Source organism: Cherax quadricarinatus, chromosome 52 (assembly GCF_038502225.1).
Source record: "Cherax quadricarinatus isolate ZL_2023a chromosome 52, ASM3850222v1, whole genome shotgun sequence".
NCBI classification, from domain to species: Eukaryota; Metazoa; Arthropoda; class Malacostraca; order Decapoda; family Parastacidae; genus Cherax; species Cherax quadricarinatus.
In genome coordinates, this window is record NC_091343.1 from 26,106,296 (window position 1) to 26,119,828 (window position 13,533).

The 13,533-nt window shown below is 33.6% G+C and overlaps 1 protein-coding gene across 1 annotated transcript; it reads left to right on the forward strand.

Moving 5' to 3' along the window:
* Positions 1 to 482: 482 nt before the first annotated feature.
* Positions 483 to 13,071, forward strand: LOC138851052 (uncharacterized; the record flags this gene model as incomplete). Its single annotated transcript, XM_070096217.1, is given in 2 exon segments — positions 483 to 611; positions 12,905 to 13,071. Coding segments are annotated over 2 exon segments (296 nt in total), but the record flags the coding sequence as incomplete, so codon positions are not given.
* Between the last annotated feature and the right edge of the window lie 462 nt (positions 13,072 to 13,533).

Here is a 13,533-nt window from a genome sequence, read left to right on the forward strand (position 1 = left end):
CTTTTATTTTTATGAAAATTCTGTTGAATATTATAATGAAATGACATATTTAGTGTAATAGTTTATTAGGAAATCTGATAGAGCATTACTTGAGAAGTCTCACTCAGTAAGAGCGAACATGAAATAGCTGTTGATTTTCTTTACTTTCACGAAGACTGTCAATTATGCTATTATTTTGGGATATTTTTTTTAATCATGAAAGTTAGTTTCTGCACATAGATGCAATTATAAATGCAGTTTCTTGGGCAGAGTGTAGTGGTAGTGATGAGAGAGATTACCGGTATAGCCATCCATGATTATGTACTCTGTTTGCTTGTCACTGACATGTGTCCTTGACTGTCCCTTGTGCCTCTATCAACCACCTTCTGCCGCTGCTGCTGCCTCTTTTACCTGCCGGGTCCGGGTTCCTCCTCTATCCGTTCCCGGACCGGGCTTGTGTGGCGTGGCTCGGTGTGGCACCCCTCCCGTGTGTTTCCCACTAGGCTCTCTGCGGCCTTCCCCGCACGCCACCTCCTCTGAGCCGCGTCTGTACCGCAAGACTTTCCTCCTCCGCAAACGAGGCTCTAAACCCAGCTTGCAGGCGAGCAGTGTTCCTGTTCTCCCCGGTAAGTGTAAGTATTATCTATAAAATCTCTTTATTTTGACTCTTTGTAGTCTAGAACCATTAACAAAAACAATGGAACATTAACTTTACACAGATTACAGTTTCAGTAGATTGAGAAAAAATTTACATTAATTTATAACAAGCATTTCAGAATACATTACAGTGTATAATAATAAAGGTTTCCCTTTATCTATATCATATTAGAGAACCATCAAAGAGGTATCCTTGAAAACTACATTTCTAAAATAATGTATGATGCTCTCATTGACTTTAATTTTTGTTTTTTATATTTCCGAAATATCAAAAAAGCTAGGTGAATGCTCACTGTGTTGTGAATTACCAAGCCGTAAGAGCTCATATCCTGATGTTCTTGTCATGCATTATTAGTTCTAATAATCAAGGCTTTAGGTCTATGATTCCTTGATCCAGAATATCAACTGGGAGACGTTCCCGTGTTTCTCTTAAAATTGTTGCTAAGTGTTATTCAATATTGTCATAACTCAAGGTGTTCAGACAGTGAAGCAACCTTGAAAGAGTCATTAAAATAGCAGAACTGCACACTGCAAGCCATGTTAAAGACACACAAGCTACAAGTAATCCACGGGTTGCCTCACTCTCTGATAATCCTGGACTCCTCTGAGATTTTTTTCAGTGGTTGTGGTGATGCTGGTCCATATGGAGCATATAATTATCAACAAGATATTGCATAACATTCACTTCAGTTAATTATTTAATGCCCTTTTCTGACCTAGATGCATTTTGTCAGGTGTTTTGGGCCTTACCAAAATGTGCTGTGAAAATGAATCATCAGGTCAATTATACTTATGCTTAAAACCCATATTTCAGGTTGCTTAATTCATGGTGTTCACCTCTTGAGTAAGTAACGCCCTTGAATAATTATCCCAGCATCATTTAGAAACAAGATTTACACCCTTTAGAAGCAGGATTTATTTATAGATACAGGAATATCCAATTCTATATCCTTAATAAACCATGCACTTTAGTGCCTAATAGGCCGTAAACTTTTATTCAATGACTAATTCCCAACAAATGATATGATAAGAAATTAATTTTCCTTTATACAAAGGCATGATCCGGATGTTTTTTTAATGATTTCATAACTTATACTCGTTTTGACAATTAAATTAAGTATTGGGAATATGTGTATCGGAATAATAATGGACTTAGCAACCTCGTTCAACATGAATATATTTGTTCTTCTTACATTACCATCAAGGTGAGACAAATCTGACTGGGCGAACATGAGGTAGACCATAACTCAATTAGCTCTATAATTAGTGTTCTCACCTTTAGTAAGTTTAACAATTCAGATTCTGACGCTAATTTTTGCCTTCAGAGATATGTCCGGTACATCCCTTTTTTCACATTTTCAGGGTCTTGTATATAAAAAATTATAACTAATTTTTAGTTTCTCCTCTCTGCTTGATCAAGCTCTGGGTAACAACTAATTTCTGACGATAAGGGCAAGTCGAGTCATTATAACTCAGATACACTTCTATCCATCTTCAACTTTATCTTGATTTTTTAGCAAATATGATCTTGTCTGTGGGTTAGGGAATGTATGTCCAAATGGCACTTTTGAAACTCACAAAGCTGAGAAAAATATTACCCTTCATACCTTTAAGTTTAAATTTAGAGCAACAATACTCTAAATAAATTTATAAGTAAATCTTCTGTTCTCATAAGTACATTTTTAAATCTGAAGTTTATTCTGATTTTTCTAAACAATTAATCAATGAATTACTTATTTTATACCTTCATTAAATCTTTCAGCTATATAATTAAAGAAACTTTAAAAAAATCTTGTTTCCCTGCCATAGGCATATTAATGCTGAAAAATTATGGCTTTATTAATTTAATTAAGTTAATCTTCAGATTCAAGAGCTACTAACAACCGTGTAACAACCTGTAAATTTATTCAGTTAGCTTCCATTCTGCAATATTAATTATATTACTTAATAACATAACCCTTTTTTATTAAGGTTTTGCGATCACATGACTAATGTCAGTTGGTATAAATTCCCAGACATACTGGGCGTTACTCCATACGAATTTGTACTTAAAACTTGGCGATAAATACTCACTTTTTATCTATAACTGGCGTAAAAACTCTGCACAATGTAAAGGACGTGAAAACTTTCATCTGCTTCTATTCATACCAGTACTTGATTTTGAGCTGAGTAACTAGACTAAGTCAGCTGCACGAAGCTGCCACTGAACTAAAACGGAAATAATGTATAATAAAAGGTGACCTTCAATAACATAATACGTTTTATCCGCAAAGGTTTTATCTAAAGTCTCGATGGCGAAACATGTATTTAATGAAAGCTTTGCTTTCGTTGAGCGTGTCTCTTTTCTCCAGCACACGTCGGTACACTAACTCTCTCTCCGCCTACCTGGGGTTGCACCTCCGCCTACCTGGGGTTGCACCTCCGCCTACCTGGGGTTGCATCTCCGCCTACCTGGGGTTGCACCTCCGCCTACCTGGGGTTGCACCTCCGCCTACCTGGGGTTGCACCTCCACCTACCTGGAGTTGTACCTCCACCTATCTGGGGCTGCAGCTCTGCCTACCTGGGGTTGCACCTCTGCCTACCTGGGGTTGCACCTCCACCTACCTGGGGCTGCACCTCCACCTACCTGGAGTTGTACCTCCACCTACCTGGGGCTGCAGCTCTGCCTACCTGGGGTTGCACCTCCACCTACCTGGGGTTGCACCTCCGCCTACCTGGAGTTGTACCTCCACCTACCTGGGGTTGCACCTCCGCCTACCTGGAGTTGCACCTCCACCTACCTGGGGTTGCACCTCCGCCTACCTGGAGTTGTACCTCCACCTACCTGGGGTTGCACCTCCGCCTACCTGGAGTTGTACCTCCACCTACCTGGGGTTGCACCTCCGCCTACCTGGAGTTGTACCTCCACCTACCTGGGGTTGCACCTCCGCCTACCTGGGGTTGCACCTCGCTTTCTCAAAAATGTATACATTCGTAATGTCAAAAACACCCCAGTGATTCCCATACAATTATGTATCCACCTGCGAAGTGTCGACGCCCCATACAATGTCCACTTAAAAGAGGCTCGTATAATCATTATGTGACGCTGTGATGATATGACGTAATAACAGAATTTAACAAGTCAAACATCACCTTTTCATCAGAATTTTAATAAATGTAAATACTAAATGCTCGCTACACAAACGAATCCATTCAATTATTATTATTATTATTATTATTATTATTATTATTATTATTATTATTATTATTATTATTATTATTACTATCATAACAATCATTATAAGTAAATTCACAAGAATGGGACAAACACCAAGGGACATACAGTGTCTGGGGAATGTGAAGTAATTGGAACTGATCAGAGGAGTGAGATGGCAGCTCTAAATCCTGGAATCAACATCATCCCTTCCTCCTTCAGGAGGAATGTTGATATATAATGTTGATATATTATGATAAAGTTATCTAGGGTATCTCTGGTAACTGCTATTTAGAGTGAAGGGATCTTGATCCTAAGAATTCTAACTAATATTCCATTAATGGATCGAATCTAAATACCTGCCGTCCCTCAGGCACTGTATGACCCCAGTGAGTACTACAGTGTCTGAATAATAATAATAATAATAATAATAATAATAATAATAGTAATAATAATAATATTATTATTATTATTATTATTATTATTATTATTATTATTATTATTATTATTATTATTATTATTATTATTATATTCATGAACATGAGTTAAAACTTGTCATTTACTGTATAATTATTGTTTATTCAATGTAAAGCAATAAACACGTATGGATCATGCAGTGACTGGAGAATAGTACAAAATCAAATTTGATGTGAATTTAGAATAGTTCCAAAACCTTGGATCAAAATCGCTCTGTTGATTACTAATCTTTCTGCTTCACAGCATAAATAGTTTGAACCATTTTTCTACACACACACACACACACACACACACATACATATATATATATATATATATATATATATATATATATATACATATATACATATAATGTATGTGTATATATATATATATATATATATATACATACATATGTGTGTGTGTGTGTGTGTGTGTGGATTTCTTCCTGAAGCTTTTTGAATATTACACTTCCCATACCACCCCACACACCAATCTCAGGCCGAAGGAGACTCGTACCTACGAACGCAGTGCTCTAATCACCGTACCACACTGGTCAATACCTTGGCTCCCAGTCAACGCTAGACATATTGGTTCAAGGCAGCCACCTGCCTGAATGTTGGCTGCCTTGGACCAAAAAGTCTAGCTTTGCCTGGGCGCCAGGTATTGACCAGTGTGGCACGTTGAGCAGAATTCCTGTTTATTTTTTCCCTTTTTCTATAATTGATTTTTCTAAATAACTTTGTTATTTGATATGTTGGTGAATAAAATAACTAGTCATTATATTAAGAACTGAGCAGACCATTTGTTTTCTGCTCTCGCCTCGTAGGCTAGAAACAATATCTTTCTAGAGCTGAAATCCCTAATTGAAAATCTTTGAGTATTTTCACTGTTGCCTTCCACTAATAGTTATCTTAATATTTTGTGTAAATGCACTTTTGTTTTCTCAACCAACTTTCTCACCCAGGTGATGTTACAAGATACAATGTATGTATTGACAACAAAGTGTTCATAATTTTTGTCCTACATCAAGTGTTTGGTAGAGTTATTATTGAAGGAATTACGAATAAAAAGGAGAGTAGGATAGCAGATGAACAAGGAGGTTTTAGGAAAGTTAGGGGGTGTGTAGACCAAGTGTTTACAGTGAAACATATAGGTGAACAGTATTTAGATAAGGGTAAAGATGTTTTTGTGGCGTTTAAGGATTTGGAAAAGGCGTATGACAGGGTGGATAGAGGAGCAATGTGGCAGATGTTGCAAATGTATGGAATAGGAGGTAGGTTACTGAAAGCAGTGAAGAGTTTTTACGAGAAGAGTGAGGTTCAGGTTACAGTATGTACGCATTAGACAAAGGAAGTGTGATGTCACCGTGGTTGTTCAATACATTTATAGATGGGGTTGTAAGAGAAGTGAATACGCGGGTCTTGGTAAGAGGTGTGGGGAGATTCTGAAGAGAGGTTGGTTGGTAAAGGAAATTAAAAGTGAATATAGGAAAGAGGATAACAAAAAGATTAGGTGATGAAAGATTGGATATCCAATTGTAGGGAGAGAGAATGGAGGAGGTGAATCTATTCAGATGTTTAGAAGTGGACGTGTCAGCAGATGGGTCTATGAAGGAGGTGAATCATATAATTGATGAAGGGAAAAGGGTGAGTGGTGCACAGAGGATTCTGTGGAGACAAAGAACTTTGTCCCTGGAAGCAGAGAGGGGAATGTATGAAAGTATAGTTATATCAACACTTTTATATGGGTGTGAAGCATGGGTGGTGAATGTTGCAACAAAGGAGAAGGCTGGAGGCATTGGAGATGTCATGTCTATTGCAATGTGTCGTGGGAATATGATGCAGAGAATTCGTAGTTTAGAAATTAGGAGAAGGTGCGGGATTTCCAAAACTATTTTCCAGAGGGCTGAGGAGGGGTTGTGTAGGTGGTTCCGAGTGTATAAATCTGAAGTGGAGTGAAGGCGGGGTAGGGGTCGGCCTAGAAAGGGTTGGAGGGAGGGAGTAAAGGAGGTTTCGCGTGCGAGGGGCTTGGACTTCCAGCAAGCATACATGAGCATATTTGATGGGAGTGAATGGAGAGAAGTGGCTTTAGTACTTGACGTGCTGTTGGAGTGTGAGGAAAATAACATTTATGAAGGGATTCAGGGAAACTGGCAGGCCGGACTTAAGTCCCAGAGATGGGAAGTACTGTGTCTGCACTCTGCAGGAGTGTTAATGTTGCAGTTTTATAACTGTAGTGTAGGCATGCCTCTGTCAAGACAGTGATGGAGTGAATGATGAATGTTTTTCTTTCTCAAGCCACCCTGCTTTGGTGGGAATCGGCCGATGTGTTAATAAAATAAATAAATAAATAAATCACTAGACTTGGAATTTCGACAAAATTCCCAGAAGCTATAAACTTATTTCCTATACTAATTTTTCACCAACTTGAATAGTTACCCATTGCTGATTAATCATGTTATTTTCCCTTTTTGTTTCAGTTAAACACATTATATCTGATGTTATGATGTTCCTTAGTCTAACTGATTTGACTGGACATTCCTTTTTTATGTATTGGTGATTGTTAGGAATAACTTTGTATTAGTGTTGTTGTTATATACTGTATATTCAATTTATTGTTATTGAACTGGACTGGTGGATATAACTCTAATTTTTTCAGTCTCATTTAATTAGATTTTTAGCTGCTGTTTTAAGTTTACCATTATTTTTTATCTTTTGTCCTCAATCTTACTTCACTTCTTCAGTCTATTGAGATCTTCCTCTAGACTCCTTACGTCAGAGAACCCGGATAAATTACCTCAACTACGGTAAAAATGAAAATCTCGGGGGCAATGAAGGCACAGTAAACATATAAATAAAATTACACAAAAAAAAATTTTTTTTAATAAGCGAGGCAAGTTGTGAGTTATATTGTTTTCAAAACTGAAAAGTTGCATATATGCAGTTTTCAATTACCAACATCATGTATTAAAAGAAATGCATTGACTCTTCATGCGTACTTTATATGGATTATCGTAATTAGTATGAACAATAAGAGAATAATACTCTATCGTCGAGGCAAGAGATCACAAATAGGAAAGCAACCAGTTAGTGACGCCAATGTAATTTTTAACATTATAATAATTGTGCTTAACTTTTAAAAAGAGCACAGAAGTTCACTCCCGGTCATAGACGTTGTGCAGCGACTGTTATCCAGTTTGTGATCTCTGACTCTACGTTAGAGTATGAATTTATTCTTCTTTATTCCAGTATACTCGATATGGCAGCATATCTAAAAGACTGTACTACTGATTTTGTTTTTATCTCGTATCTTGGTAATAGTAAATGCAAATATATATAAATATATAAAAACAAATATATAATAAAACTTATATGAGTAAACAAATACTGAACTTAAGCTAAATGTATTAAATTTGTCAGTGTGTCTTTAATATTTCTCCAATTTAGTAATTTTAAATGAGGGAAAAATGTGCATCTAATTAATTAGAAGCGAGACAAACAATAGTTTACCATTTAAACAGAGTGTGACATTTCTTCAAACATTTGTGTTTGAAACAAACTGGGAAAGAGGAAGCGTGTATCGCATCCTTAATGTGACAGAGATATTCAGGTGTGAGATAGTGAAAGAGGAAGTGTGTATCACATTCTTAATGTGAGAGAGATATTCAGAAGATGTGAGATAGTGAAAGAGGAAGCGTGTATCACATTCATTCAGAAGATGTGAGATTGAAAGAGGAATGTAATGTGAGAGAGATATTCAGAAGATGTGAGATAGTGAAAGAGGAAGTGTGTATCACATTCTTAATGTGAGAGAGATATTCAGAAGATGTGAGATAGTGAAAGAGGAAGTGTGTATCACATTCTTAATGTGAGAGAGATATTCAGATGTGAGACAGAGAAAATATTTGGCCATGTTGCCGAGAACGAGAACACTTGAATGTTAAAGACACTAGTCAAGTGCTAGTTTTCGTCCATCTTACTTTCCACAGAGAATGAAGAAGGTCGCAGTAGTCAGGTTTAGGTTTAGCAAAAAATAATTCAAGAAGTTTCGTATTTTCAAAGAGGATGATTAAATGAAGTGTAAATCACATGGTCATCCTTAAGGTCACATTCTTGAACATTATGTGCTCCATTGTCCACTTACTGAGGAATATACACCTGGACACAATAATAACCTATGTGATATGTAAAAACATATTAATGAAAGAAAGATACCAAACTTTTTGATAAAGTTCCAAGGCCAGTTGTATTTCTACGTGTTCTTCCACTACCGTCCAGGGGATAGATCTGCGGTTCACAATAAACTGACCAATTCGGCGAAATAATTTAACTAATGACCTCATATAAGTCTGGTATAACTAAAATATTGTTACGTAAAGCATTAACCAATATGTTAATACTCTGCAATACGTGTTTAATTTTTCTGTTTGTTTTCACCTGTCGACAGTTTCGTCAGCTTGGGATTGTTTGCAATTATCCTTTTAATTAAGTTGCATTTATGACAACAAAGGTAATTATTTTATTTATCCTTTTAATTAAGTTGCATTTATGACAACAAAGGTAATTATTTTATTTACCTTATAAATTGCAGCTCATTAATTCCTCTCTTTGTTGAAATACTTTGGTTCAAGTAACTAATTTATAATTCATTCCCACTGAAAGACAAATAAAGACTTTACTAGTTTCTTTATCTCTCAAGTGTTCAAGCTCTCGGCGAAACAGCTAAGTATATTCTGCCTTTTATCTCACCTCTGCTGAATATCTCTCACATTAAGGATGGACATAAAGCTTCGCACACACACAGCCTTTTTTTCAAAAAAAAAAAAAAAAAAAAGTCTTGTTTAAAGAATGTCAACATTTGCTTAAAATGTGAACAAAATTATCTTATTAGGGTGTTGGTCGTTTCGCTTTCTATTACTTTCATGATTTTTTTTTTCACTTCATTTAAAATTTCTATGTTTGAGAAATACCTAATGTGTACTAAAGACACACAGGAAAAATCAACACATCTTGCTTTTTCGAAACTATAATTCTTACTACATATGTATTTAATATTGCCAAGAAAAGAGATGGTAAAAAAATAAGTAGAATACTATTTTAAGTGTAATATAAAATCAATTACACTGTTATAATATAATATTAACTACACTGTTATAATATTAACTACACTGTTATAATATTAACTACACTGTTATAATATTAACTACACAGTTATAATATTAACACTGTTATAATATTAACTACACTGTTATAATATTAACTACACTGTTATAATATTAACTACACTGTTATAATATTAACTACACTGTTATAATATTAACTACACTGTTATAATATTAACTACACTGTTATAATATTAACTACACTGTTATAATATTAACTACACTGTTATAATATTAACTACACTGTTATAATATTAACTACACTGTTATAATATTAACTACACTGTTATAATATAATAACTACACTGTTATAATATCAACTACACTGTTATAATATAATAACTACACTGTTATAATATAATAACTACACTGTTATAATATTAACTACACTGTTATAATATTAACTACACTGTTATAATATTAACTACACTGTTATAATATTAACTACACTGTTATAATATTAACTACACTGTTATAATATAATAACTACACTGTTATAATATCAACTACACTGTTATAATATCAACTACACTGTTATAATATAATAACTACACTGTTATAATATAATAACTACACTGTTATAATATTAACTACACTGTTATAATATAATAACTACACTGTTATAATATCAACTACACTGTTATAATATCAACTACACTGTTATAATATTAACTACACTGTTATAATATCAACTACACTGTTATAATATAATAACTACACTGTTGAATATTAAAATAGTATAAAATACCGACAGGTTGTTAGGTAAGACACATATGCAACAGTTAAGTATCTTTATTTCGAAACGTTTCGCCTACACAGTAGGCTTCTTCAGTCGAATACAGAAAAGTTGATAGAAGAGACTTGAAGACGATGTAATCAGTCCATCACCCTTGAAGTTTTGAGGTGGTCAGTTCCTCAGTTTGGAGAAGAGTATTGTTCCATAGTCTGAAACAATATGGAGTTGAAGTGACAGGATGGAGCCTTATATACCTCCAGGAGGTGAGATGTAGGCCACAGGTAGAGGTAAGAATGTAGTCAATTGGAGGTCACGTTCCTCTCAAATCCCGCCATTCTCACTAGTAGAAGTTGTCCAAGTTGTTTTCTGTTCTGTACCAAGATACTATTGTGTTGCAGTGTCTGACAGAGTGAATATTAGAATGGTATAAAATACCGACAGGTTGTTAGGTAAGACACATGCAGCAGTTAGGATTTGAGAGGGACATGCCGTCCCAAGAACTACATTCTTACCTTTATCTTATCTCTTATTCAACGATATAATATGATTCTCTTATCCTAAGTTCCTAAGTATGGTTCATATTACACCACGTCCCAAAAAAAAAAAAAAAAAAAAAAAAAAAAAATGTATATATATATATATATATATATATATATATATATATATATATATATATATATATATATATATATATATATATATATATATATATATATATATATATATATATATATATATATATATATACATAAAATGGAAAATAAAACACGTTCAGCTGTGTATGTTGTAATTTTAAATAAATATCCTCTCAAGGAGAGTACATGCCTGCGAGAAGCTCTTGATCCAAGGAAGTTGATCTATATTTCCCTTTCTTGAAGTGAACCTGATTGCCTTTCATTCTCCATTCGCTGTATGACCGCTGTGATTTCAATGCTTTATTGCAATTATAGTAAAATTAATAAAAATAAGAATAAGAACATTAATAGTAATGATGAAAATAAAAGTTATAATAATAATAACAATAATTATAATAATAATAATAATAATAATTATAATAATAATAATAATAATAATAATAATAATAATAATAATAATAATAATAATAATAATAATAATAATAATAATAATAATAATAATAATAATAATAATAATAATAATAATAATAATAATAATAAATGTACTAATATTAATAATAATAATAATGTTAAAATAAATGAATTATATCAAGGTTTACCGAAAGCTGCTTAAATTTTGAGCACAACATATATAAAATCATTCTTGTGAACATTTTGGTGTGGCTGTGTTTAAAGGTCTGACTTTATATTTGACAACAAATATACTTGTGTTGTTATTAAGGATACTTCTGGTAAGGTTTGTTGTATAGTAACTGTAGTTATGTTGGTTGTCATACGTGTCTGATACTAGTTTCTTAAAATTACTAGTAATTGTATGTCAGTGTTTAAAGAAATGTTGTGTAGTATGATGAGAAAAGTATTATAGCCGAAGAAGTCAATGTTTAGATTGCTGTTTACTAAGAAGATATTGTTAAAACAAACATTACATTAATGATAGAGAAAGTTATTTTATGTTTTGCTGTGAAAGTTGGTACTGTAACTCATGGTGCTCATTCTGGAAAAAAAAGTATTTTTAAATACTTTTTAAGCTTCTAGGAAGTGGAAGATCGTCTTGTGGAAACTATTCTTAACCCATCACTTAGTATGTCATTCTGTTAATAAAATTTTTTAAGATTTTATAAATCCTAATGCAAAGTACAATACATTTTGCTCATCATTTAAAAAGTAATGTTTCATGTAACATCAAGACAAATATTTCACAGATTAGTTCACCTTTCATGAATGAAAAGTATATGAAGGTCTGATCTTAAGTTTAACAGGAAAAGTTGTGCTTCTGCTAATTGCTTGTCTCTCAGTTAATAAACCATTTTTATCAAAAGTGATACTACCACTTTACGTGGCTATCATAATCTACATGACATTTAACCATGATACAACAAAAGTCATATTTAACTAACACACGTCATGTAGAATTACACAGTTTCCGTATGAGAAACATTCTGAGAGATGTGACAGCACTGATAAAATACTTTGTATAAAGACTTTGCCAAAAATTCTTTTTAATCTATAATGGAATAATTGTCATGTACAATTATAGTTATTTTCCTCTTGTAGTTTCAAGATAATATATGTGTTGGAAGCATCAGATGTGAGGATCATAGGTTGTAGAATTAAGCAGTAGTGTCATGTGTTGTGTACTTATTCTTCCTTGTGAAAAATTTAATGCTAGCTAAGAATTCCTCAAATGTGGTCTATAAATATCACATTTTGTCATGTAATCCTCATCAAATTTTATTTAAATAATACTATAATCTGAATTGTCATAGAAAATAGTATATATGTTTTATATAATGTACAATGATGTATGTGTATTCCTGTGTTCATAATACAGTATTTATAATAATTTATTGTAGAATATACTTTTCAAATTTTCTGAAACATTCTCTATTTAAATTATTTTGTTTATATGATTATCAAAATAAAAACACATAAATAAAAATTAATTAGGATGAGCTTACAAAGGAATGCAAGAAATATAAATAGCTAAAACCATAACAGTAGCTACACCGTTTTTCTTGGTATGTAACTTCGGGTAAGAGTATACACCTCCACAATGCATGTATAACATAAATATGTTTTGCAGGTGAGGACAGTAGTGTGTCTACACCTACCAGCCCAGGTGAGTGTGGTGGGACGGTGAATGGCAGCCAGGAGAGTGTTCGTAGTGGTGTGCGACCAAGACTACAGCGGCAGATGGCTCAGTCTAGGAAGACTTTCAGGTTCCGGAAAAGCAAGCATGGCCATGCTGAGGTTAGTTACCTAATTTAATTTATTTTAATGCAAATATAATTGTAAACAAAATTATATATAGGCACAACTTGCGGTTTTGGCTTAAATAGCAACGCTCTTCTTGTCGAATAAGGGAAGGGAAAATTTGTGTATGCAGTAATTTCGCAAAAATCATTCTGAACCCAAGGAAAAAAAATATTTCATTGTGTTTGTTTATTATTACTTTATTGCAAACTTACTTAAAATATATTTAGTTGAGTGGGCTAAATTAAATTACGCTTGTTATTAAGGTTAGGTAAGTTTCCTAAGGTCCTTTAGGTGCAAAATTATAAAGTTTTATATTAACAAATGAACAAAATATATCTTTAAATGTATAAGAGAAAATTTTAGAAAGGACTTAATTTTAAATGAGTTCTTGCTAACTGACCAGTTTTAACTATTCGGCACGACATACCTGTAGTATACCTGGACAGGGTTTCGGGG